The sequence below is a fragment of the Diplotaxodon limnothrissa genome, linkage group LG6 (genome assembly GCF_057381915.1).
Source record: "Diplotaxodon limnothrissa isolate DT_005_m linkage group LG6, D_limnothrissa_male_GT1.1, whole genome shotgun sequence".
In the NCBI taxonomy this organism is placed as follows: domain Eukaryota; kingdom Metazoa; phylum Chordata; class Actinopteri; order Cichliformes; family Cichlidae; genus Diplotaxodon; species Diplotaxodon limnothrissa.
In genome coordinates this window covers 17,266,819-17,289,930 of record NC_140601.1, presented here as the reverse complement: position 1 = coordinate 17,289,930, position 23,112 = coordinate 17,266,819, and the positions used below count along the sequence as shown (strand labels likewise).

The 23,112-nt window shown below is 40.8% G+C and overlaps 1 protein-coding gene across 2 annotated transcripts; it reads right to left on the bottom strand.

The window, feature by feature from the left end:
- Positions 1 to 299: 299 nt before the first annotated feature.
- sh3d19 (SH3 domain containing 19) lies at positions 300 to 15,589 on the bottom strand. Of its 2 annotated transcripts, none has more exons than XM_085355794.1 (21): positions 15,526 to 15,589; positions 9,627 to 9,669; positions 7,837 to 7,877; positions 7,591 to 7,627; positions 7,231 to 7,329; positions 6,776 to 6,987; positions 5,655 to 6,692; positions 4,965 to 5,078; positions 4,679 to 4,785; positions 4,499 to 4,539; positions 4,199 to 4,409; positions 4,039 to 4,107; positions 3,805 to 3,942; positions 3,634 to 3,685; positions 2,509 to 2,639; positions 2,359 to 2,423; positions 2,049 to 2,272; positions 1,229 to 1,281; positions 892 to 1,078; positions 492 to 595; positions 300 to 410 (listed from the first exon to the last, which is right to left on the bottom strand). In XM_085355794.1, exons 1-21 carry the CDS (start codon positions 15,587 to 15,589, stop codon positions 300 to 302), a joined length of 3,141 nt encoding a protein of 1,046 aa, XP_085211920.1. The 2 variants fall into 2 exon arrangements, with proteins under 2 accessions (XP_085211920.1, XP_085211921.1); XM_085355795.1 differs by lacking the exon at positions 15,526 to 15,589 and adding an exon at positions 11,225 to 11,303 and having other exon boundaries at positions 6,776 to 6,932; positions 7,224 to 7,329.
- Between the last annotated feature and the right edge of the window lie 7,523 nt (positions 15,590 to 23,112).

Sequence of the window (23,112 nt, the reverse complement as noted above, 5' to 3'; positions counted from 1 at the left end):
TAAAGAACACTTTGAAAGTGAAATTCATTTGTAATGGGAAGAAAATAAAACCACTAGATGGTGCTAGTGTATATCTGGTCAAATCGAAAATGCTTACCAAGAAACCAACATCGTCCACCATTTGTAATATTTTTATTGATTATTCAGTAAACATTTTAAGTGGACTTAAAGTTGGATTACTTGTAGGTAAAATACTGCATTCAACTTAAAGTCAGTTCAGGCTTCTGCTGCTGTGAACAAGTCACTGGAGCTTCAGGTCATCCAGCTGTGCTTTGCACCGAGCAAAAGTCCATGTGGCTTTAATCCAGTACTTGCACGTAGTTTTTAGGAACCAAGGCCCGTTTGCCCCTCAGGTCCCCTAAAAACCATTCATCATCTATGGACTCGAGATTGGTTACAATATCCCCAACCTGTAAAAGAAGAGGAAATGTGGTTTTACATGTAATGAGGAATTTATTGTTTACTCATGTAAGATGGAATCACATCAGTACCCGCAGGGAGAGCTCCTCATCACAGGTTGATGCGAAGCTGTACAGAGCCCTGGCTCTCCCGCCTCCAGCAGCTCCATTCTCCTGGTTATTAAATGGCTGCTGGCCTGTAAAGGGCAAGATTTGAAGGAACACTTGCAAATCAGATCTCATTGAGCATGATCCTATACTCTTGTTTCTTGAACTTTTAGAACAGTGTATTTAGTGGATGCATGTGATAAACAGTGAAGCTTTGGGGGCAAACATTGCTTCTCACTGTGTCATGCTACAGAGCAGCATGACATAAAAAGCGAGGTCTTTGTCCATCTTCTCACACCTGATTTTCTCTACCAAAAACGCACAGTATAAAAACACGGGCGTTTCAAAACGAAACTCTTCAGCTCAAATGTTAATGACATCACACCTGTGGTGCTTTCCGCATAATTCCTGGGGAAGAGGCCCTCCCTGCCATTGAGCCTGCCACAGCTCCACTCAGCATCCATGTGCTTGGTGACGAGGATACAGTCGCCCTGTTGAAAGGACAGCTCTTCCTCTGTCCTCCCTGCATAATCATACAGAGCCACCACCCACTCCACGTCAGAGTGAGACGCCTACAAAAAAAAAGAGCAAAATACACAAATGTTCAGTGCACCTGCGGAAAACTTAACTATAACAAAACTATTATATATTTTGCTCAAAACACAGGGTCAAATTGCATGACCAACATTGTCTGGATTTATTATCGTGCTTGTGTTGGTTACCTGAGCAGGTTTGCCAGCCTCAGGGTGCATGCTTGGAGAAGCGGCAGCCATCCCTGTGTGAACAAAATTAAATCAAGGAACAAACAGAAAATTCTGTGGCCACATTTTGTGACAGTCCTCAATAATGTATTGGTGTGCTATTAATAATTCAATATTGCTGCCATTGAGGAGACTGGTGTCAGCCTTTTTGTATTATTTCTTTTACTGAGCAGGAGTTTGCATTATTCATGTGAATGCTTTGCTTTAACTTTTCAACTTTTTTCCTCAATTTATAGTATTTAAAGCACAGGTGTCGAACTCCAGGCCTTGAGGGCCAGTGTCCTGCAGGTTTTAGATGCGTCCTTGATCCAACACAGCTGATTTAAATGGCTAAATTACCTCCTCAACATGTCTTGAAGTTCTCCAGAGGCCTGGTAATGAACTAATCATTTGATTCAGGTGTGTTGACCCAGGGTGAGATCTAAAACCTGCAGGACACCGGGCCCTCAAGGCCTGGAGTTCGACACCCCTGATTTAAAAAGTATTTGTAGGACAACAATGCACTACTCGTAACCTCTGATCTGTAATTCTAAACTCCTGTCTATGGCTGGGCTTTTGTAAACAATTACTTAATTAAAGTCAAACACAAGTGCAAATTCTTGACATGCCACAGAGAGTATGTACCAGCCAGCATGAAGTAAAGACGCTCATAAAAGCTCTTCAGTGAAAGATACAAAACGTCGGCATGTTGTAGTGTGGATATTCACACAGATAAATGTATGTATGTACAGTTTAAAAGTCAGCACATAGTGAGCGTCTGAGTGTCTTCAGAAAATCTTACCGGGCAGTGCGACCTTCTTACTGGGTTTCTGACTCGGGGGTGGAGGCAGATCTTCAATGACGTCTACAAAGTTAAGGGGGAAGATGCCAGTGTGGCCGCCGATCTGTCCCCGTGCCCAGTCCTGTCCCATATACTCCTTCAGCTGGATCACATCACCCTCAGAGAACGACAGCTCATCACTGTGCTCCCCTTCAAAGTCGAACCTCGCCATACACCTGGGACCACTTTAAGGGTATATTAAACATCCAGTTAGCCCATCATGCTGGTTTGTAAAGGCTGATCCAAACATTTTATGCTGCAAAGACAGTACCTGACTTTTGCGGGTGTTGGTGGCGGCTTTGGTTTCCTTTCTGGGAGGGGTTTTGGTGAATCCAACTAATCAAAAAGAAAACAAAAGTTAAAAGCATTTGCCTTGCTTTTTGATTGTCACTAAATAGGTGAAGAATGCACTGAAACCTACCAGGACTTTGACATGATTGATGGGAAAGAAACCAGTAGATCCCCTACAGGTGCCCCTGTACCACTCGCTGTCCACCTTCTCCACCATGGTCACAATATCTCCCGCTCTCAGACTCAGCTCTCCGGGGCCCTCTGAGGACCAAACACTTCACAATCAATCATTCAGTGCAAACAATCAAATACAACAAATACATCTACACTTACAGGCCACTTCATTAGGTACACCCGTTCAACTGTTTGTTAATGCTGATGGCTGATCAGCTGATCACATGGTGGTAACCCAGTGAATTTAAGTATATAGACATGGTCATGCTTAAGTTTAAAGCATGGCACACTGGCACACTTTGGGCCCCTTAGTGCCATCAAAGATATTTGATGGTTTCTTGAATGTGAATTAGTTCACTGTACTCAAATGACCTCCACCTGTGATATGTGGTATAGCAGGAGTTCTGCATCGTGGATGTGCAAATCTGCAGTTGTCTATCAGGAATGTTTCCGGCACCGTGTTGAATCTATGCCATGAATAATTAATACAGGCCAAACTGGTACTAGCAAGGTGTACCCAATAAAGTGGCCATCAGTGTCTATGATTCTTTTCAGACAATATGCATTTTATCAGCAGGAGAGGTTGTTGTTTAGAGTGTTCACTGTAGCACGGACACAAAGAGGCCAGCAGAAATAAGAAACTATTTGTTATTTAGGGAGCATTAGAGGTAGATCTAGGCGTGGTTGTCAATTTTGGACTGACCTCCTTTCTATTGCATTTCTTTTCTGGAAAACAAGCTAGTCTTGGTCAAAGTTAACGCTAATTCTTACTAGTTAGCCCCCATTATCTTGTGCCATATAAACCATCACCTCCTGACTTCACCAGAAAGAATTGTCTCCAAAGATTAAAAGAAAAAAAAAAAATGCATATGCATATGCATTTCTAAATTTAGTGGGAGGCCCTTGGGTTAGCCCCCTGTCTACAGAGATTACACTATACTAACCTCCCTCCCCTCTTGACTGGAAACCTATAATTGTATTTGTCCTCTTAATTAAAATGCCACAACAAATCCAGACAAAGAACAGCCTGAAATGTCAAAAATATTCTATTAAACAGTTATTCAAGAAACCGATGCTTCACCTGGATCGAAGTCATGTACGACCTGCACCTTTAGCCCAGTTTGGTCAGAATCCTGCACAAAAAGGAACAAAGACTTTAAAGTATAACACATCAGGACAGACTGGTAACAACAGCATCAACGGATCAGGTGGCAAAAAACATTCACTGACTCATAATAAAAGGCTGAGTCACCTGTGGTGAAGATTCATCCGAGGAAAGGGGAGTTATAATCTTCATGCAGGACTTGTGGACTTTTCCTCTAGTTTGTCCAACTTGGCACTCCAATTCATTGTGATTAATTTCTCTGAGCAGCAGCAGCACTTCGTTTTTCTATTGAAAGGCCAACAGTACACAAAGGACTTAATGATGTGCTTAACAATGATGAGCTGCAGGCCACATATGTGCTGGTAAAACTAGTTTGGTCACCTGGAATGACAGCTCTCTTGAACTACTCCCTTTGTAGTCAAAGCTTGCAATCCCATGGGGAAGCTGCAACTAGTAGGAGAAAGAAAAAAATAATATTATCAAGCCCTCACTAAGCCGTTGTAGAAACAAGCCTGGAGTTTTTATGCATGCAGTCTCTCACAGTGTATTTGTTGTAGAGGCGGTGGCCTGGGTTGGGCCTTGGGGGTAAGACGAGTTCTTTCCTGTGGGGCTTCTCTGGCTGGAGTTTAGGTGAAGCGTCCCATGACAGCGACTGAGAGCGACCTGTGGCTTTGAAGCTTTGGGGAGGCCTTCCCGGGGCTATTTTGGCAGCAGGTGGGCGAGGTGGGAGGCTTTTGTTCACACTTGGCTTCCTGAAGTGCAAAATTGTGCACAACTTGAGCGGGACATACTCAAAGTGTCCTACAGTTTGATATCTGATTGTTTTCCCCCCTGCACTTACCGAGGTGGCAGAGATGGCATTGGCATAGCACTGAAAGGCTCCTGGAAAAAGAATCAGGGCAAAAGATGTGAAGCACAACTAGCTGAAGCTCAACAGCAGGCAGCGGGTTTAGGAGGCAAGAGTTTCATCAGAAGATGCACTTTAATGAGGTTTAAGGCTTTCCTGTGATCCAAATCATACCTGGAGGGACAAGCTGGACTGCAGGCTTTTTTTGTGGTTCATTGAGTTGTTTAGTGAGCCCACGGGGTTCTGAATTGGAAGAGGAGGAGGATCATCCCAGGAGGAATCTGACATTAAAAAAAAGGCATACTGAGCAGCAGTGCTTCATGTGTACAGGATAAATAAAGTGAAGGTAGGTAAGAGTTCAGTGCGCAGTTACCACATGCTGCATACATGTCAGATAAACACATCAGTGTTTTGACATAAATCAAACATCAGTCAATCGCTTAAGGCTTACTGAACCTACCTGAACTGGTTTTGCTGGGGACCCTGATGGTGGTTGGTCGTTTCGGCAGGCTTGGCACGGTGACGGAGCCTCCATTGATGTTAGAGTTACGCGGCGGTTTAAATGGCATCGGATCTGAGCAATGAGACACCTCATGAGTGTACAGCTTTGCTTTTGTGTTGCACCAACCTAACTCAGGACCTCCGGTGTACATTAATGTCATAAAAGTCAAGCAGAACGTTGTTGTTATTTGCAATCGAGATGAGAAGAGCTTAAGGTTTACTTAAAGGGAGCATTTGGCATTGTAGGAAATAAGGCTGGGGGGAAACTGTGCATTCGCATTTCTTAGCCATTCCTCCAGTCACTACATAGTTTTGTGCAGCATCTCTGACCACGATGTAACCAAACAACCATTCATTAGGTTTCTTTAAATGTCAAATATCTGCCAGTGACACCAATCAAAGATTCTGCTCTCTTTTCTCAGCTTCTTATGGTTGTCACTTAAACACCAGTAAGATCTTTGCAGGCAAGATAACCTTCTTAACCACAATTTATAGGATTTCTTCTTACATTAATAAAGTCAAATAAAGGATTTTTATATGAAAGCAGATTGAAAAACCCAAAACAAAACAGTAGGTCGATTAACACAGAAACTGGAGATGAAAAACGTAAACACGTGCTTTTGGAGCAGTGCATTTTATTTGCACTTACTTATTGGAGTCTCCACATACTCTTTCTCTCTGACCACGGAGGCCGAGTTGTGGTTGTTTATATTCAGATTGGGTTTGAGTGGTTCCTTCACCGGAGGTATAGGTGGAAAAGGTGAATATTCAGGTGGAAAAGGTGAAGATTCTTCCTCATACACCTGACTGATTCTGGTCAGCGGAGAGCGTGATATTTGTGACATTGCCCCCTTGCTGTGTAAAGCCTCCAGTTCCTCCCTTATTGATAGACCTGCGGGTTTCTCAGGAGGCTGAGGTCTGGGAGCTGTCATAGCGTTTTTAAAGATGTTTGCCCCCGATATGTTTTGACTGTCATCGTCTATACTCGGGGTAAACAGAGGTTTGAGAGCTACAAAAGGTTTAGCAGCAACCGGAGGTCTAATGGATGGCTTCCTGGCAGGAAGCTGCGGTTTGCTAGATTCATTCCCATTTCCGTCCTCGCCGGTAGCCTGGCTCTCAAAGGCCTGGATCGTGGCCCGGATGCTACGTTGATTGTTGCTGCCGCTCATCTCGTCAGGAGCATCTTCACTTTGCGAGGATTCGTCGGCTTGATCAGTGATGCCACCGCCCTGCTCGCACTCGTTATCTGCACCGAAAACCTCCAACAACTCCTTTAAATACTTATTTGAGTGGAACTCCTGGTTATCAGATTGAATATCCCCAAAACTTTCACAGATTTCAACCAAAGTCTGAACTTTAGCCTCCTCTTCGGGTGCTTGCTTAAGGGATTTCGTGCGAGGGCGTGGAACGGGACGTTGGCTGCGATTGGAGTTTGAAGGTGAAAGAGTGGCGTCACCAGGTTCAGGGGCAACAGAAGGATGGTTTACGGGAATGTTCCAGTGGACAGTTACAGATCGGACGCACGTGTGCGTGGAGTCTTGCTGTCGAAGTTGCTTTCCATCAGAGCCAGGATCACTTTGGTCCTCAGCGTTTGTGAGCGCTGCAGTATTTGTCACAACCTTCTCTGCTGCTTTTCTGTCTGCTTGTTTCGGCAGCAAGGGCCTGGGTGGCTTTTGTGGCTTTGTACCTGGAAACATGAAGAACCACGGTGTTTAGAGTCAAACCTGCTATGAATGCTCAGCAGACAGTAACGATCCTTTTATGCCTCACCAGCAGGTCTTTTCTCCGCTAACGGTGGAGTGTCACCACGCTGTGTGACGGCAGCGGTAGGGTCAGCCTGTGTGGCGCTTGTGGCTGTGCAGCTGCTCCGGCGGGGGGCTGGAGTGGGCTTTACAGTGTGTTCCTCCCCAGTCTTCTCTTTGATCACCTGGTCATTGGATGGTGGGAGTGGAGTCATTAAAAGAGAGATTTTCCCACATTTTCTCAGTTGCTATGACATTTCTGTGTCGTGTATCTAGAATAATAGAATTATTGAACTTTCTACTATTGTTATTATGACTCTTTTCATTAGGCATGCTTTCATAGGTTGATCCAGGCATGTTTGGACCCAACATTTGAACCTTTCAGTCAAAGCATTTGAGTCTGCGTGCCTGTGTTGTTGATTGTTTGTTTTTTTAAATAGGTAACACTGAGACACTGTGGCTCAGGTCAAACCTACCTGGGACACAGAGCCTGGCTGAGGAGGAGGGGAAACCACCGAGGATCCTGTGAACCAGGTGTTACTTGTCAGAGGCTCTGCTGCTACAAAAGTGATCTGTGGTCGCCTGGAAGACAAATCGCCATAGCACCATGAGGACCCCCCCTCCATGAAACCACCCCCCCGACAAAAACACATCTACACACCCACTTCTCATTTATCTTTAATGCAGTTTATTTACTGATGATTACTTTTTAGATTCGTTAGCAAAAGCACAGTTCTCTGAACCACATGGCACAAATCAGATATTTGGTTTCATTAAGCTTTTAAGAAGCAAACAATACAGGCGAGATGTAAAGAGTAGGAGGATGGGAACATTTTACTGTACCTCCTGTCTCTGTTGTTGCTCTGAGAGTTTGTTCTCGCTAAAGGAAGAAAGAAAAAAAAAGTAACATGAACTTTGTCACCATTGCACTGTAAGATGTCTGTTCAAGTTAATCATACTACAGATATATTTCTCTCTTAAAAAAAAAAAGCCTGCTGACTCATTACACTTCCACATGAAAAACGTGTGAAGAAACACACCGTAAAAGGCTCTAAACGCTTCTCAGAAGGCCGGTTTAGGCAAACTTACTTCGTTTGATAGCAGCTCGTATTGAGGAGAGAGGTCCTGGACTGAAAAGAGCAGAACAAGAGTCTTGTTTATCATCAACAGCAGGGTCATACTTTTGCAGTGACACCATGGTTAAACAGAAATCTCGTCACTCTTCATTTTAACAATCCTTGCAGTGTAACTCCATGCAGCTCCTCCTTATTGTTGATGATCCAAAAATAGATTGACAATAAGGCAGAGATGAATTGCTTAAATATTTTATAGATGTAAATGATAAAAATGTAAGCCGGCAGATGGCAGACTATATTGGATTATTATGGTTAAGGGAAGAGTAAGGTGGTTTACATCAGGTAAAAAGACAAAAATATTTTATACAAGCAGAAAAAAAAAAATGTGCTGAAATACATTGAAATAAGTTCTTAGAAATTTCTTAGAGTCCAGAGTTAATTATGCAATTCACATTTCTTAGACTGGGCTGTCTGAAACGAGTCGTTTCATTTCCTTACTTCTGATTGGCTACCTCTCTCAAACGGACGGTTTAAGCAGCAGGTGGGCAGCAATTCTGCTTAAATACAGACTTATTTGCCTCAGACAGCAGCATTAAATGACATCATAGAGATCCAACAGTAGGAAAAAAAACACTGCTGGATGCAAGTGCTACTTCTCAGCCTCCAATAGACAGTACACACCATGGTATCAAAGTCAATGTCGCCTTGAGTTATTAGATTCAAAAGGTATTCGGAATACTTGACCTCTGACCTTGAGGTCAAGGCCACTGGGATTCAAACTTGTCGGAGATTTTCAGTAGATGAAAATCCAAGGTGACTTCCTTCTTGAGTTATCGCATTCACAAGATTTTCAGAAAACTTGACCTCTGACTTTGACATTGTGATCAAAGTCACTGGGATTCAAAATTGTCCACTTATGATATCCTGCTGGTATCTTACTCCATCAGTATTTTACAGCTGAGGGGTAAAAACTGTCTGAATCCAAATGTTCAGCACAGGTTGAAGCTTTTAAAAACACTGACCACATTTATGAAACTTTATATGCTTAAAAAAATGCATCCACTTTTACAACCACACACAAATAAAAGGCAAAGAATAATAAGTTTCCGCCTTATAGGACAAGAGTAGTATCCCAACAAACACCGTTCATTAATCTGTTTGAACACATCGGGCTAACAAAACCAGGAATCCCAATAAACAGGACAATTTCCTCCTTTGTAACTCTTTTACAAAATACAGGAGGCGAATGTATTGACATCTTCCGTTTGTTTCACTTTCAAACATTCTTTCCTTTTGATCGCAGCACTCTTTGTGCTGGTTGAAAACTATAGAGGTTGAACTAACGTGACAGGGAATTTTCCCTGCTCGTTAAGACCCGAGTCCTGGATCTAAACTATCTGACAAAAGCCCAACAATCCTCCTTTCCTTGTGCTGGGCGGTTAATTTAATTGACTGCTTGAGTTGGAACCACATGGACTTAATAGGTCACAAACAAATCCACGATGCATGAAAGCTTTAAATAACTGGACAGATTTTCAGCTCTACACACATTTGTCTTCTTAACATGTGTAAACACCAAGTGAAAAAAGCAGCACGGTGTCTACTCGTCATTGTGTTGACCTCCTGTCTGTCAGCGAGGATAGATCACCGCATTGTTTGGTCCATTCACAACCTCACCATCAGCATATCTGGCTGTTAAAGGGGACAGAGCCCTGCTTCCAGCTACAGCTGAAGTTTGGTGAAACTGAACAGCTGTAGCTGGATCGAACATACAAAACTTCAGCTCGGCATGAAATCAAATACCTGGAATGCAAATGTTCTTGGTTCTTGGTTCTTTCAGCACCATCTGCAGAGGAAAACAGAGAGAAACAGGTTTTATAAGTGACAATGAATGACGTATGAGAAAAGTTAGATGTATCATGATTGATCATTTTTAGTGCAGTGACTGAGATACTACAGGTCAAGTAACCAGAAGCAATGGCTGCTTTCACTGAATCCAGAAACAAGCTATGTTAACATGACCTTCTGATCGATCATGTGCAATTAACTTAAATCTTTCTGAAAAAACTTGTTATAATGATTGTTATGAAATTTCAACCTTATACGTCAAATTTTTTTTTCAAGAGATATATTTTTGAAAAATGGTCCATTGGCTCACTACCAGCATGAGTCAGTGTTTGGACATGAATATTTCAAACATTATTAAAGATAAAAGCCTGAGAATTTCACTGGCCTTTCTTATCATCAAAAGGAATCAGGATCTAAAATTTAGTACAGATACATCAAAAAATGTCTTAGTATTGGTCAGTTAAAATATTAAAATAAATAAATAAATAAATCAAGCGGTTGTGTAAAGTCACATTTGAGCGCTTACTTAGAAAAAAGCTTCACAAATCAAAAGACAACCAGTGATAATTTCTGAATGGTACAAAGTTGAATTTTACAATGATGCAATTAAACCTGTAGAATACTTTAAGTTCAATACTTAGTCACAACTATGATATAAATGTTATTATCAGATAGTCCTTTGGGTAGAGTAGGTCTTGAAAATGAAAAAATATGCATATAATCAACAAAATTAGTTTCTCATTTATAATTAGAGTACCATCTGGAAACGATCTACTGATATTTTTGTGGTACAACTTGTTATACTTGCTCAATCTAACTTGAAGTTTGAATGAAAATGGCACTTTCTTCGTTTTTGTAACCAGAAATTTGACATTGAAAAGGATTCTGCACATTTTATTTTGTATTATTGCAAAATACAACTATATTCATTCAGAAATTTTTTACAATATCAGTTTAAAAACAAACAAACAGAAAAAAAAAACAACCCAAACTTTTACTGTGAGTTCAAATACAAGACGTCACAGGACTGCTTGATTATTTTTCTTCAAATTTTAACTAGTCAATAATTGGACATTTTTAGACGTTGCTCTCCCAAGTTACAGATCCTTATTGACTCTGATGGCAAGGAAGGTCAGAGAAAATCTCATCTTTAATAGCCTTTCAGTCATCCATATGTAAACATTGAAGTTTGGGGAAAAAAAGTATTTGATAGATAAAATTTCACAGCAACGATTAAATGTCCAAACCATAAAATCTGTAAGCGAATCAGAGACGGTTGAGCCGTAGGTGCAAGTTGATTTGAGATAGAATGATCTTTCTAAAACATGAGCTGGTCCTACTGGTAAAGCAACTTACTGAGGATCAGAATGAGGATAAAAATGCACAAAAGAAGCAGCAGGTGAAGATGGGAGTTTTTAAAAAGGCAACTAAATATGACATCACGGTCCACGCCAAAGGTCTGAGCCATTGTTTTATAAGACACAAACCCCAGACTCTCCCACTGCTTCCAGACAGTGCTGTGTGAACTAGAAATACAAGAACTGAAACCATACCAGCAGGGTGGACAGAAACATGTTGATGAACCAGTTTGGCTAAAATGAACTGGTTTCCTTCAGGAAGCACCATAAACATACGTATAGTTATTTCCTGGACTAATGTGGTCCATGACCTGATCTCTAGGTTTTTACAAACCTAAAGCAGATTTCCAGCATTTATCAGCACAAGCTAAAGAGTAAATTCAGTCATTTAAACTAAAGTCATTTGTCCTTGAAGTTTAATGAAGGCAAGCAGGCAGAGACAGAGGAGGCATTGTTTTTAATGCCTCAAACCTGACGCCCTGACCTAGTTGTTCATGACACGCACCTGTCACACCTGTTACTTGTTATCTGTTTAAGCTATAGTGCTGCTTCCTCAATTTACGCAGCATGTGAGAACACAGCTTCTGTACTTTCACTTGATGACACAGACATTTTTAAGTGGCTACATGATGACACTTTTACACTTAATAAAATGTCAACACTTCATAACAGAAGTCACATAAGTGACACAAAAGCACACCTGCCTGGTCATCTGTATCACTAGAAGTGACACCATGTGCTGACAGCCTTACCTGAGAGAAATTAAAGGAAAAGACATGAAGCGTTCAGCATCCAAAAGGTTATTTCCAATCAATATTTTCTCTCCTGGTCCACCGAGCGTCCCTCTGAACGTGCCAGTGAAGCTGAAGCAAGCAGTCGCACACCCACAGGCAAGAGCAAAAAAAAGAGGGACGGCCGATAATGTCTCAGTGTTTACTCGGCCAATCTGATGAAGTGGAATGTGGTCAATCAGGAAGTGGAGGTTTTCAGTGTAACACTGCACCATATTAATCTTTTACTTGTGAAGTCACAGAAATGTTCACGCGACTCTGTCATCCATACTGTAGGTGACGCGGGTCTACAGCCGTTAAATAATGAACTTCAGCAGCTTTGAATTTACATTTACTCTCTCACCAGGTCAGCATTTATTTCAGGCTTAAACAGTTAACTGTTATATTTCCAGTGCAATATAGAACCTGGCTCTTGAGTATTTGCTTAAAATGTTGAATTAACTAAAGGATTTTAAAAAGAAAATTAAAAATATGATGATAAATGGAAGATCTATTTAAAAAAAAAAAAAAGATTTCTCAGAGCACCTGAAGAGCACTCATTCAAAGCACTTCAAATATGAGTCCTTGAGTAAATCCAAGTAAGCTAAATGGACTGGTACTTATATATTGCACCTTTCTACTCAGGTGAGCACTCAAAGCACTTTCTACTACTAATCTCATTCATCCAGTCATACGCACACTCATTCAGCACTTTTATCTATGCCTAAGTACTTTCTAGCGTTCACACCCTCACACAGATTTATCATGTGGCAACTCAGGGCAGCTGGAGGAGTCAGGATGAGTTCACTGAGCTTCTGATTGATAGACCTGCTGGTCTACTAGCTGAGCAACCAAAAACCCATAGCTCTAATATGAAGATAAAGTAACCAGCAGTGCTGTGTGATACTGCATGATTTGGCATTGATCTGATATCAAGTCAATGCAGGGCCCGTATTGCCAATACTGATATGAAAATTTCTTTATATATTTTAAAACTGGGCTTTTCTGGAGACCTGGAATGTAAATGTGCCTTTTCTCTAGAGCACAGTCAGCTTCTGCTGTTTAAATCTCTTATAGGCTATAAATAAAATAGACATGACAGTCAAAACTAAAAGATTCAGATATTTTCTGAGTTTGCAGGTTTGAGATGTGTTTTTTCATTTTTTTATTTTTTTAAATACAAATCGTTGGGCTTTGTTTCTATCTTAGAGGATAGAAACAAAGTATCTGGTTACACTTTAAGTAATCATGTAAGCCAGCTGTTTGTGTTCACAGATTCAGGCTTATAGGAATGCAAACGGTACATGTTTTCAAGTTCTTTGAAAGAGAAAGTGAGTTTGAAATATCTGAAAGGTACCAAAGTGAATCCATTTCTCTGTCTGTTGGTGTGAAAAAGAAAGTGATGCAGGCTGATAAATTTCGCATGGTTTAAAGTATAAACTCTAAAGCTGAATGCACTTCTAAATGTACTGAATGTAGTTCTGGTTTAATGGATGTCAAAAACCTCCCTATTAGTCATAATTGGCCTCTGCACCAATAACAGCACTGCGGTTTTGTCTTGGTTAAGCTCACCTGTGCGTGAGACGTTAGGCATGAATACCTCACACACACAGAGGTGTGACAAATTAACTGAAACTCTTAACTGATCATGCCTCCCCGTCGCACAGAGATGGACTGATTGTCAAACAACGTGAATCATATGAGTCACCAGATCTCAGTCCAACAGAATGGCTGTGGGAAGTTTGAGACAGACAGAGCTCTCTGCTATCATGTTCAAAACTTCAAATAAGGGAATGAATGAATTAGGTTTCATCCCTCTAGTAGAACTGCAGTGATATAGGGAATCAACAAGGCATAAATGAGATTTTTCCAGAGTCCTGTGGAGGTTTTGCAAAGTGAACACTGATTTTTGATCCCACCATAACCAGCAGCAAATGCCAGAAACGACAGATTATATCAGCTGGTGAAGGCACACTAGTTTGAATAAGCTTCAGGCAATCTTGTACCATACTTAAACATCATGAAGGTGACTTCAGGCCAAGAACTACCTCATTGTGGTAGGTGAAGAGAACAACAGCAATTAAGCTTATAAAGAGATAACATTTATTTTAAGCAGAATTGGGTTCAGCTTATTCTAAATCAGTCCCTATTTCCCGTGTGGCACCCTGGGAAAATGGATTGACCACACATGCATCAGATGGCTGTTAAGGTATATTGATAAGGGCCAAAGTGGAAGAATAACCAACACACTGACCAATGAAGCAACAGGATCATCCCAAATAGAGAAACTGAAACATGTGTTGCACCTGTGTGTAACAATAGAGGCTTTCTTTAAGAGAATTATTTACCATTAGAGATTCACTGACATCAGAAAGCAGCTAAAGTCAGCAGGAAAGGTTTCCCCTTCACAGCCATACTCTCCCTCGAACACATGCTGACGTTACTCAGCACAAGTGGCAGCAGTCACAGAGCAGCTGGTGAAACGAGCACCAAATGGAGAACAATCTGCCTTCAAGTGTCACGCTTCACCAGCATGAGTTAAGAGAGCAGTCAGTTCGATAAGCAAATTTGCTCCCTATCCTGTACAGGTCATCAAGAACATGCTGAAGCACCTTTGGGAGGGAAAAGATTCTAAAGTGTGACTAAGGTCAAAATCCAGGAAGTGCTGCTGCTAACTGTTGAAAACACATTTGCCTTCACTCTAAAAACAAGAGAGCTTAAAGCTGCCAAATGACGATGTCACGAGTGAATAACACAATGTCAGCAGCAGTGTCCGGGAAGATTAGATGGTGTCGATGCAAATGAGTGATTCACAGTGCAAACTTCCCGAAGTAGTATCTGAAGTGGGTCAGACGATTTTCTGTTATTATCACAAGTTCTGTCAATTACATACCACAACGTGTTCATCACACAGCAGCCTGCCTGTTCAGACACTGACAGGAATTTCCATGCAAACAGCTGGTGGAGTCAGGTTGTGGTATGAGAGGGTCTGACACTGCTGGGTTTGACATGGGGTGGGGTTGCTTGCTAGAAAAAACAAAGATTACTTGGGGTAAAACTATCTTGGTACTTAACTGTTGTGGGCAAGCCGGGGCTAAAATGAAGAGCAGCAAATTATGAGTACAGAAGCGGGTGGGAATTTTCTATAATCACAAACTGGATGATTAAAATCCACAGCGCTGTGTGATTATAAGAAACGGAGAAACTGATGTAAATGGCACTTCAGTCAGAGCGTTATTAAATAAAGTAATGGTTTGCTTCCACGCAGAAAATCAGAGCATTACAACAGCCTGCTGCTTTATACTGTGTTCAGATTTCTGAAGCAACATCAAAACATAGTTATTAAAAATCCTTCTGCATTTGCCCAAATTAACCCTAACACCGGTCTCTCAATCCTGCCAGATGGCAAGATCCTGCAGGTCCAAGAGAGGTTTGCACACCTTTTATACATTTCTAGGATTTCTAGGGATCATTCCTCTCTCTCAGTTTCTGTGTTTATATTAGAATAAAACGCTGACTCCTGAATTGTGAGCTTTAAGCAACAGGTTTTATGAATGGAGCATCGTCCCCCGCTTAGCAATGAAGATTTTTCACATTATTTGCTGTTCACATTGCGTTTCTACATGATTTCGTCAATGTTGCAAGTGTTCACACTTGAACCAAGATTCAGCTTTTTCCTAAAAAACGCGCTCTGCAGATAAATCAAAGCCTGATACACCACCATACCCGATGCCTGGCTTGTGCGCTCCCCTTCGTTCTCCTCCTCCTCCTCACGCCTGGATTCTGCCATATTGGTATGAAACGATGTGGAAATTTAAAAAACAGATAAAAAAAAAAGAAAAAAAAAGTTAGATCTTGTGAGCAGCTGGCCACTCAGTCATCTGTGAGCATAACACGACGACGCAGTCGGATGTTGTCCTGTCCACTAGAAGTTTCACCGAGTCCTGCCCCGCTGTGGACAGACAGAGGTGACGACATCCAGTGACCGGACCCCCCGGCAGGAGTCGTTACTGTCGATGTTTGTACGCGGCTTTTTTTTTAAACATTATTATTTTATGTCTAATATCTACGTTTATATTGATAAATACCGAGCCGTCAACAGTAATCTTTAGCCTTTATTCTGACTTCATATCACTAATGATAGATACGTGTCGCATTTACGGGTCAACAAGTCAACAATATGATCAATTAGAAAAAGAAAAAAGAGGAAAAAAAGAAAAAGAAAAAACCCTGAAAAAACAAACAAACAAAACTTCAGATGATAAAATAGATACCACCACAACAACTTCATCCAAGGCTCTTGTTGATGGATCCCTCCTCCTTGGATATTTTGTATTGCTGAGACAGATTTTTATTTTTTCGTTTCAAATTTGTATAAATCTTTATTTAGAAAATGTCACCGTCAACCAATGAGATTGATGTAAGCTGAAAGTTCCGGGTGTGTCGACAGTCACATGTATCCCGATCCATTTCACATTCAACATTAATCTTCACCATTAACCACCCTGTATTAATTTACACAGCTTTAATATTCATACGAACCTCCAGTAAGTCAGAACTACACCTACGACCTGCTGCTATAATAACTCTTGACGGTCGTTGACACGTTTCCTTTGAAAGGCTACTCTGGGGAGATGTAATTCATCTGTCTTGCCACCAGATGCCGCTACAGGCTTGCTCATCTTTATAACCATAAACTAAAAAAACCCAAAAACGTCCCTCACTGTCATGGCCAAATCTGTCAAAATATGCCCGATAAAAGTCCCCCTATAAGACTCAATGTAACTACCGGAAATCATGGACAGTTAGATACGTTTGCATCTAACTTCTTAAATTACGACTTGGGCTAAATATATCTTTCAATCAAGCATAAATGGAGGTTGTGTCTCTTCTATAACTCTAAAGTATAATTTCATGCTGGAAATCACAATGATTATGATCCCGCTGGAGATATGGGTGGAGTTAGACATGCTGAGGCCCAGATTTATACACAACTTGGAAAGTCGGGGAAGAGTAAACCGTTGTACAGCACCTAGTCTTAGCCTGCTTGATCTCAAACCCACACTCTAATCTCGACTTCAGATCTAAATTCTCAAAAATAAATACAGAATTTACAGGGTGCTAAACGCCGCTAATCATATCGTCACGTGGTTATTTCCCAAAAGGTATTACAAAAAAATGAGAAACACCTCTTCAGTGGACATGACCACTTGGTATTGTGGGAGGAGCGATCAGAAGAGGATCAGTGTGGGCTCACCTCCACTGTGTGCGCCACGGACCAGGTTAAGGATTTTGGTTACGTTTAGGTTGTCTCTGTGTACTATTTCTAAAGTGGGACGTTGTGGAGCTGTGGAAAACGCGGACATTTATTGCGGGGGCTCAGAGAGCGAGTGCGTGTCTGTGGTTGGAAACCTGCTGCTGATCGTCACTGTGCGCTCTTAACCAAGGTGGGGATCTTTACGAGTCCGACGGTAAGAAAAAGACGGGAAAGGCCAGCTCGGCAGGCAACACTTGGCAGTGGTAGTTTGACTTGTATGTTAAGTTTTGCTTGCTTGTTTTTACAGCTCCAGACTCTGTGACTAACATGTGCGGGTGGGTAGGCGGGTGGAAGGGTTGGGTATCTCCAAACTGCGGGGTGTTTTCCTTTGGGTTTACCGGGGGGAGATACCCAGGATCACGGCGACAAGTTTGCATCCCTGTGACGTTAGAGAAGTGAAAACCTAAACTCTGTTTTGCCTCGTTTCCTCTTTGACTACTTCTGCCCGACCGTAGAAAACAAAGTAGACCCACCCTATGTCTAATCTTAGTTCTGTACACCAATAAAAAAACAGCCAATGCTTCATAAAAAATGTTCGCGGATCTGGTTACATAATAACGCAGAATCTTCAGGACGAGACAAATATTGTATCCACGTGCTGCTGCTGTTATTGTCATTGTTATAAACTTTATGTTACGCTCTCTATCGCCTTTCAGCCTGCTCTTTTCTGAGCTTTGAACTCAGGTATCCACTCCCAGGCAGGACGCAGTGTGCGGGTGTTGAGTTACCTGCAAACATCATGAATTTTTCATGTGTGTCATTCCTGTGCAGGTATCCTATTCTACCCGCTAAATCACTGTTTTGTTTTGTAGGGTTTTCCACAATCACCTGATGCAAACTGCGCTTCTGAGCGTCGATTTAGGCAATGAACAGATGGCGGTCATGAGTTACTACAACCTCTGTAGTTTATTAGTTGACGTTTTATCTCAAGGTAGAGGTCACCATATTTTAGTGCAGCATATCAAATCATTAATAAATATTTGAAACAACGTGACAGCGAGACTAGATCTCTTGATATGAGCTTTAAGGGATTCACTACAACTTTCAAACAAAGTCATGGTTTTCTCACTTGTGTGTTGAAATGTTTTTTTTTTTTTACTACCAAAGAAGACATTTTTTTAAAGGAATTTATGACGGGACAAAATGCATGGAGCTGCAAAACAGCCGATTATGCATGTTTAATCCCATAAACCCCACTAATACGTATAAATGGAAAGCTGTGCAGGTTGCTTTAAGTCCAGCCTGTGCTTGTGCAAATTAAAATGAGCCTAATTTTGATAATCAATAACATGTATAGCTGGCTGATACCTTTTAAAAAACGTATGTTAAAAATTTGGAAGTGGTAGGTACTCATTTATGTGTCCATATTCATGCAAGCGGTTCAGTAAAATGACGAAGAGAAGGCTATGATCCACATTTTAATGTTTTTCCTCCTTTAGAAAAATCGGTGTATAGATTATATATACATATGTACATATTTTACAACTAGAGAATAGAATGAGGATTACAAATAGTCCTCATAGTCTATGTTTGTCCTCTATCTCCTCCTAGATGAGTGAACTAATCTTGATGAAAGTGCCAGTATCTTTATATATTTTGCTTAGTCACTGAAAACAATTAAACAGCTGTCAAAAAAATTGTAGATAAAAGACAAAATCATTTATTGTCAGTATGCGAACTGCTTAATCGACTAATTGTTTGACTGCTACAGTATACAAGTACATTTTCTCCCTAAGTGTTGCGTGCGTGTGAACATAAGGCACTGAAAAGATATAAATCTGTTTGTGCACTTGGTGTTTTAGGCAATCCTGTTATCAATGGTTCACTTTTTATCACTTCAGATCTGACAAATTGAGGTCACTCACACGTCCCTCGCACAGTAAACCGTGTTATCACGTGACTGAAATGCCAGCTTGGGCTATGTGATTTCTGGCAAACTGCTTGATCTTTATTTTAGGACCAGTGTCCTCTTCAGATGTCTGCATGTCATTGTCAGATGTGGCTACTGTGGTGGCTGAACTGGTCTTCAATGGATCTAGTTTAAAGGCATCCCAGCACACAAGCAGTGACCTAAAACCACACTCTGGTCACAGCTGGACTTCTGTGCATGGATGGCATTTAAGCACATCAGGGCTTCTCTGCAGAATCGTCTCTTTAGAGATATTCAGTGAGAACTGTTCATTTAAAAACAAAAACAAAAACTGGATGGAGCCACTGTGATGTCAGCTGGCGATGAAGCCTTGTGCTGAGCATTTTGGATGCTGCAATCTTGCCTTTTCGAAACCAGACATCATGAGTCGGGTGTGGATCTGAGTAGGAAACAGAGGAGCTCATACCGTAGTGATTTGTCAATCACAAGATGGTCCCACTGGATGGTTTTGCAAATTTTGAAGGAGGGCATAGACTTTGTATTTTTAACAGTATTTTCCTATGTAATGTTGAAACTACACTTCTTTGTTCTTATATTAAAATACATGAGGGACTCGATACGTTGTTAAACTTCTTTACGCTGGAAGAAAGGGGAGTTTTACTGGTCCGGCACACATGCAGCCCACAGAGGTCAAAGTGGGCTGCACGTGTGACGTAATGTAAAATGAGTTTGACCTGGCTGGTCTGCCGTATTTGCTCAGGCTTGTTTTTAAAATGCCTCAACTGCAGAGGATGTAAAAATGTGAGGTTGTTATGGCGTCAGGTAATTTGAAAGTTTAGCAAAACTTCTGTAATTCGAGGCAGTTTTACAGACTCTCTTGTTTAACGCAGTCTACTGTCTGTTGTTTATAAGTGCTTATGAGCTGTGGTGGGCCTGCCTCCTACTTTCTCTCTCATCTCTCACATCATTTTAAACTGGAGTAGATTAAACATGCAGCAAGAGTGCAAGTGAAGTTTAAACCTTATGAAGAGTTGAGAGCAGTTTCTGAGGCATGAGAGGAACGTACAGTTAATCAGTCATCTGTACGATTACTGCTGATGTTCAGAGGGGGAGCTCAAGCAGTCCAACAATGTGTTTGGCTAAGATCAATGCTCAGACCTGCTTCCAGGGCCTTTACACACACAGGATCTACTGCAGCATGCTAGACACTGAAAGCTGGTCATGCTGATGTGATTTACATGCACAGCTTCAGGTCACAAGTTTTTGATTTGCTTTACCTTACTTATTTGTGCCTATCTGTTGTTACTCGGTCTGAAAATACTTGACAAGACATAAAGCTGTGAGAAATCTAAACACATCAGTAGGTGATTCTGTGTGTTTTCCCACTTTGCTCTCCATAAACAAGCCAGCTCAGTTGTCCCGTGGTTGGGATTAGCTCCACCTTCCCCTCTTGTGTCTCGTGACCCCGAGAGGTGACAAATATACTAAACTGACCAGTAGGGCTGCTCGATTATGGCAAAAATGATAATCACGATTATTTTCACTGAAATTGAGATCACGATTATTTGACGATATTTATTTAACCCTTTAAGATCTACCATAGAACCAAGTCCGCCAGAGCTTATAATATTTTTTTTACATGCTGTAGTGCCATTTGTGGGAGCATTTCAAGTTGCTATACATCAATACAACTGTTATAGCCCATATTTTAAAAATGTGTATGTATTAAGTCCATAGTAACTACATTAATTGCAAAAAAATTGAAAATCGTTTTTGTTTTTTTTACATATATTTCTACTTGGAGAAATTTAAGAGGCTTATCCCTCAAAACTTTAAATACAAAAAAGTTGCAAAAAATAGTTTACAACAACAGGAAATTTATTTTGAGTGTCTTCATAGTTTTATTTTTGGAGATACAGCAATTTTTATATACACTGCAGGAAAAACAAAAAAACAATCCTATGATGCAAATTTGCAAAGAATGTGCATGTGCATCAAAATAAACTATTTCCAGCAGTGCAATTCGAGTTCTAAGGCCTACAAGTAAAAAACTACATTTTCCGCGAAAATTACGTCACTTGCGATAGTTCACGTTGACGTCTTTTTCAATGTGGGAAGTGTTAAGAACAGCTGATCGGATCGGCAAAGCGTGTTTCTGGAATATTATGTTTTTGTTCCTGCAAGCGCTTTTTATGCAATTTTTGCAAAGCTATATGTGGAAGGAAACCGTGACCTAGGACAAGCTGATGGCATAAGATGTAAGTACAACTCCTCTGGTTTCATATGGAAAAAAATTTATTGTGCTAGCTTAGCGGTTCAGGTTCTACAGGGATTTAAAAATAGTTATACAAAACGAGCATGCTGCTCTGACCGGCTTTAAAGGGTTAACAATAACAATGTATTGAATAATGACTTTAAAAAATAATATAAAATAGTGTGCAAATACTGATAACAGTGCAAATGTTTGCAATAAAAGAAATAAATGAAAAATGTAAACTTTGCAGTGTTGCTCTGTGGTGCAGCTACGACACCATAGCAAAGTTTACACACTGTGTCTACTTGATCCACGTCTGACTCCGCGAACCCATAATGTTTCCACACCACTGAAGTTTTTTTTTTTTTTTTTTTTACCTCTCTTTTCAACCAACGGCAGGCACTCCTCTCCAAATAACTTCTGCTTAGCTTTCCGAGCTTCCCTCGGGTCCTCTTAATTGTTGTGACGCGTGTTCGAAATGCAGAGCAGTGCGCTTGATTTGCCACACGGAGCAGCGCGAGAGTAAAGCATGAGGGAGGGGCTAATAATCGGCTCAGTCATTTTTAATGATCGTTGAAAGCCCAGATCGTAATCGTGATTAAAATTCGATTAATTGAGCAGCCCTACTGACCAGCAATGGCAGCAGTTAATCTGAGCCTGTTTTTGTTTGGAAGTTGGGTGAGGGTGTTAGTTTGTCATGAATGGAAATGCAACATATAGAGTACAATAGAGAGCTAAATTAACGGCTTAAGCGCATGTAATAAGATGCTGGGCAGGAGGTTTAGGTTGGGATAACTTGGCTGTAAATGCTTCCTTAGGTTTTAAGTTGAGCGTTTTCATTTTCCACTTTATTTTCAACTCCCTCTTAGTCTGATGTATCCTCATCATAAAACTGACTTCTATTACTTCAATTATGATCATTGTTGGTAACTTATGCAGTATGGTCCCGTTTGTTTGCTAGGCCTAATTCTACTGAGAGAACTCCAACAGACTCTGTAGTGTCGTGACTGTGCTGTGAAATGAATACACTGTCACTCAATCCGGTTGAACCACTTATGTTGTCCTACAATGAACTGGAAGAAGGTTGTTTTTTTTTTCTTTTTTTTTCTATCAAGTCAGCAGTTTGTACTCTGATAACATGAAGAGTTATTGTGCAGGTGTAGAGGCTAGTATTTACTACTCTGATAAACAGTTCCCAGGGTATACTGTCTTGTTTTGCATCTGTTTTGCTTTGAAAATTATGTACAAAAAAAAAAAAATTGTATAGGACGAGTGCTCGGGTGCTTTAAGGCCAATGTTTTTTTTTTTTCTTTGACTGAATGTGTTTGTAAGGAAAAGAAAAGTGAAGCGTACAAGACTGAAAATTAAAAAGAAACGTTCTGCTGCTAGCTGTGAATTATTTATTTATTTGCATAAGCTCCTTTTTTTTTATTTTTACAAGAACTTTTCATCTTCTTGGTTAATTATGTCAGTTTGGTGCTGTAGCTCTCTCTCGTCTATCTGATAAACATCTCTGAACTTCACAAGAAGCCTCGTATCTTCTTCCTTCTTCCATCCCACATGCAAACATGTCTGCTTTATCAGCAAGGGAGATGCGATGCAAACGAGCTCCAGAGGAAGCAGGAGGAGAGCAGAGATAGGATATACCCACACAAAATGCCCTGTTATCGCTGACAGTCGCCTATTGTAGCGTGAGGACAGGCTAAAGTCTTCCCTGCCAATATGAATGAAGGAATGATGTCACCGACACACATGCAATGCGGTAATTTAACTTGTGAAGATCAGAGGAAGGGCGGGGGAGGAAGGTAGAGAGGACATGTTTTCTGTACCATTTTTATAAATTTGGGACCTTTAATTACACAGGCTATATAA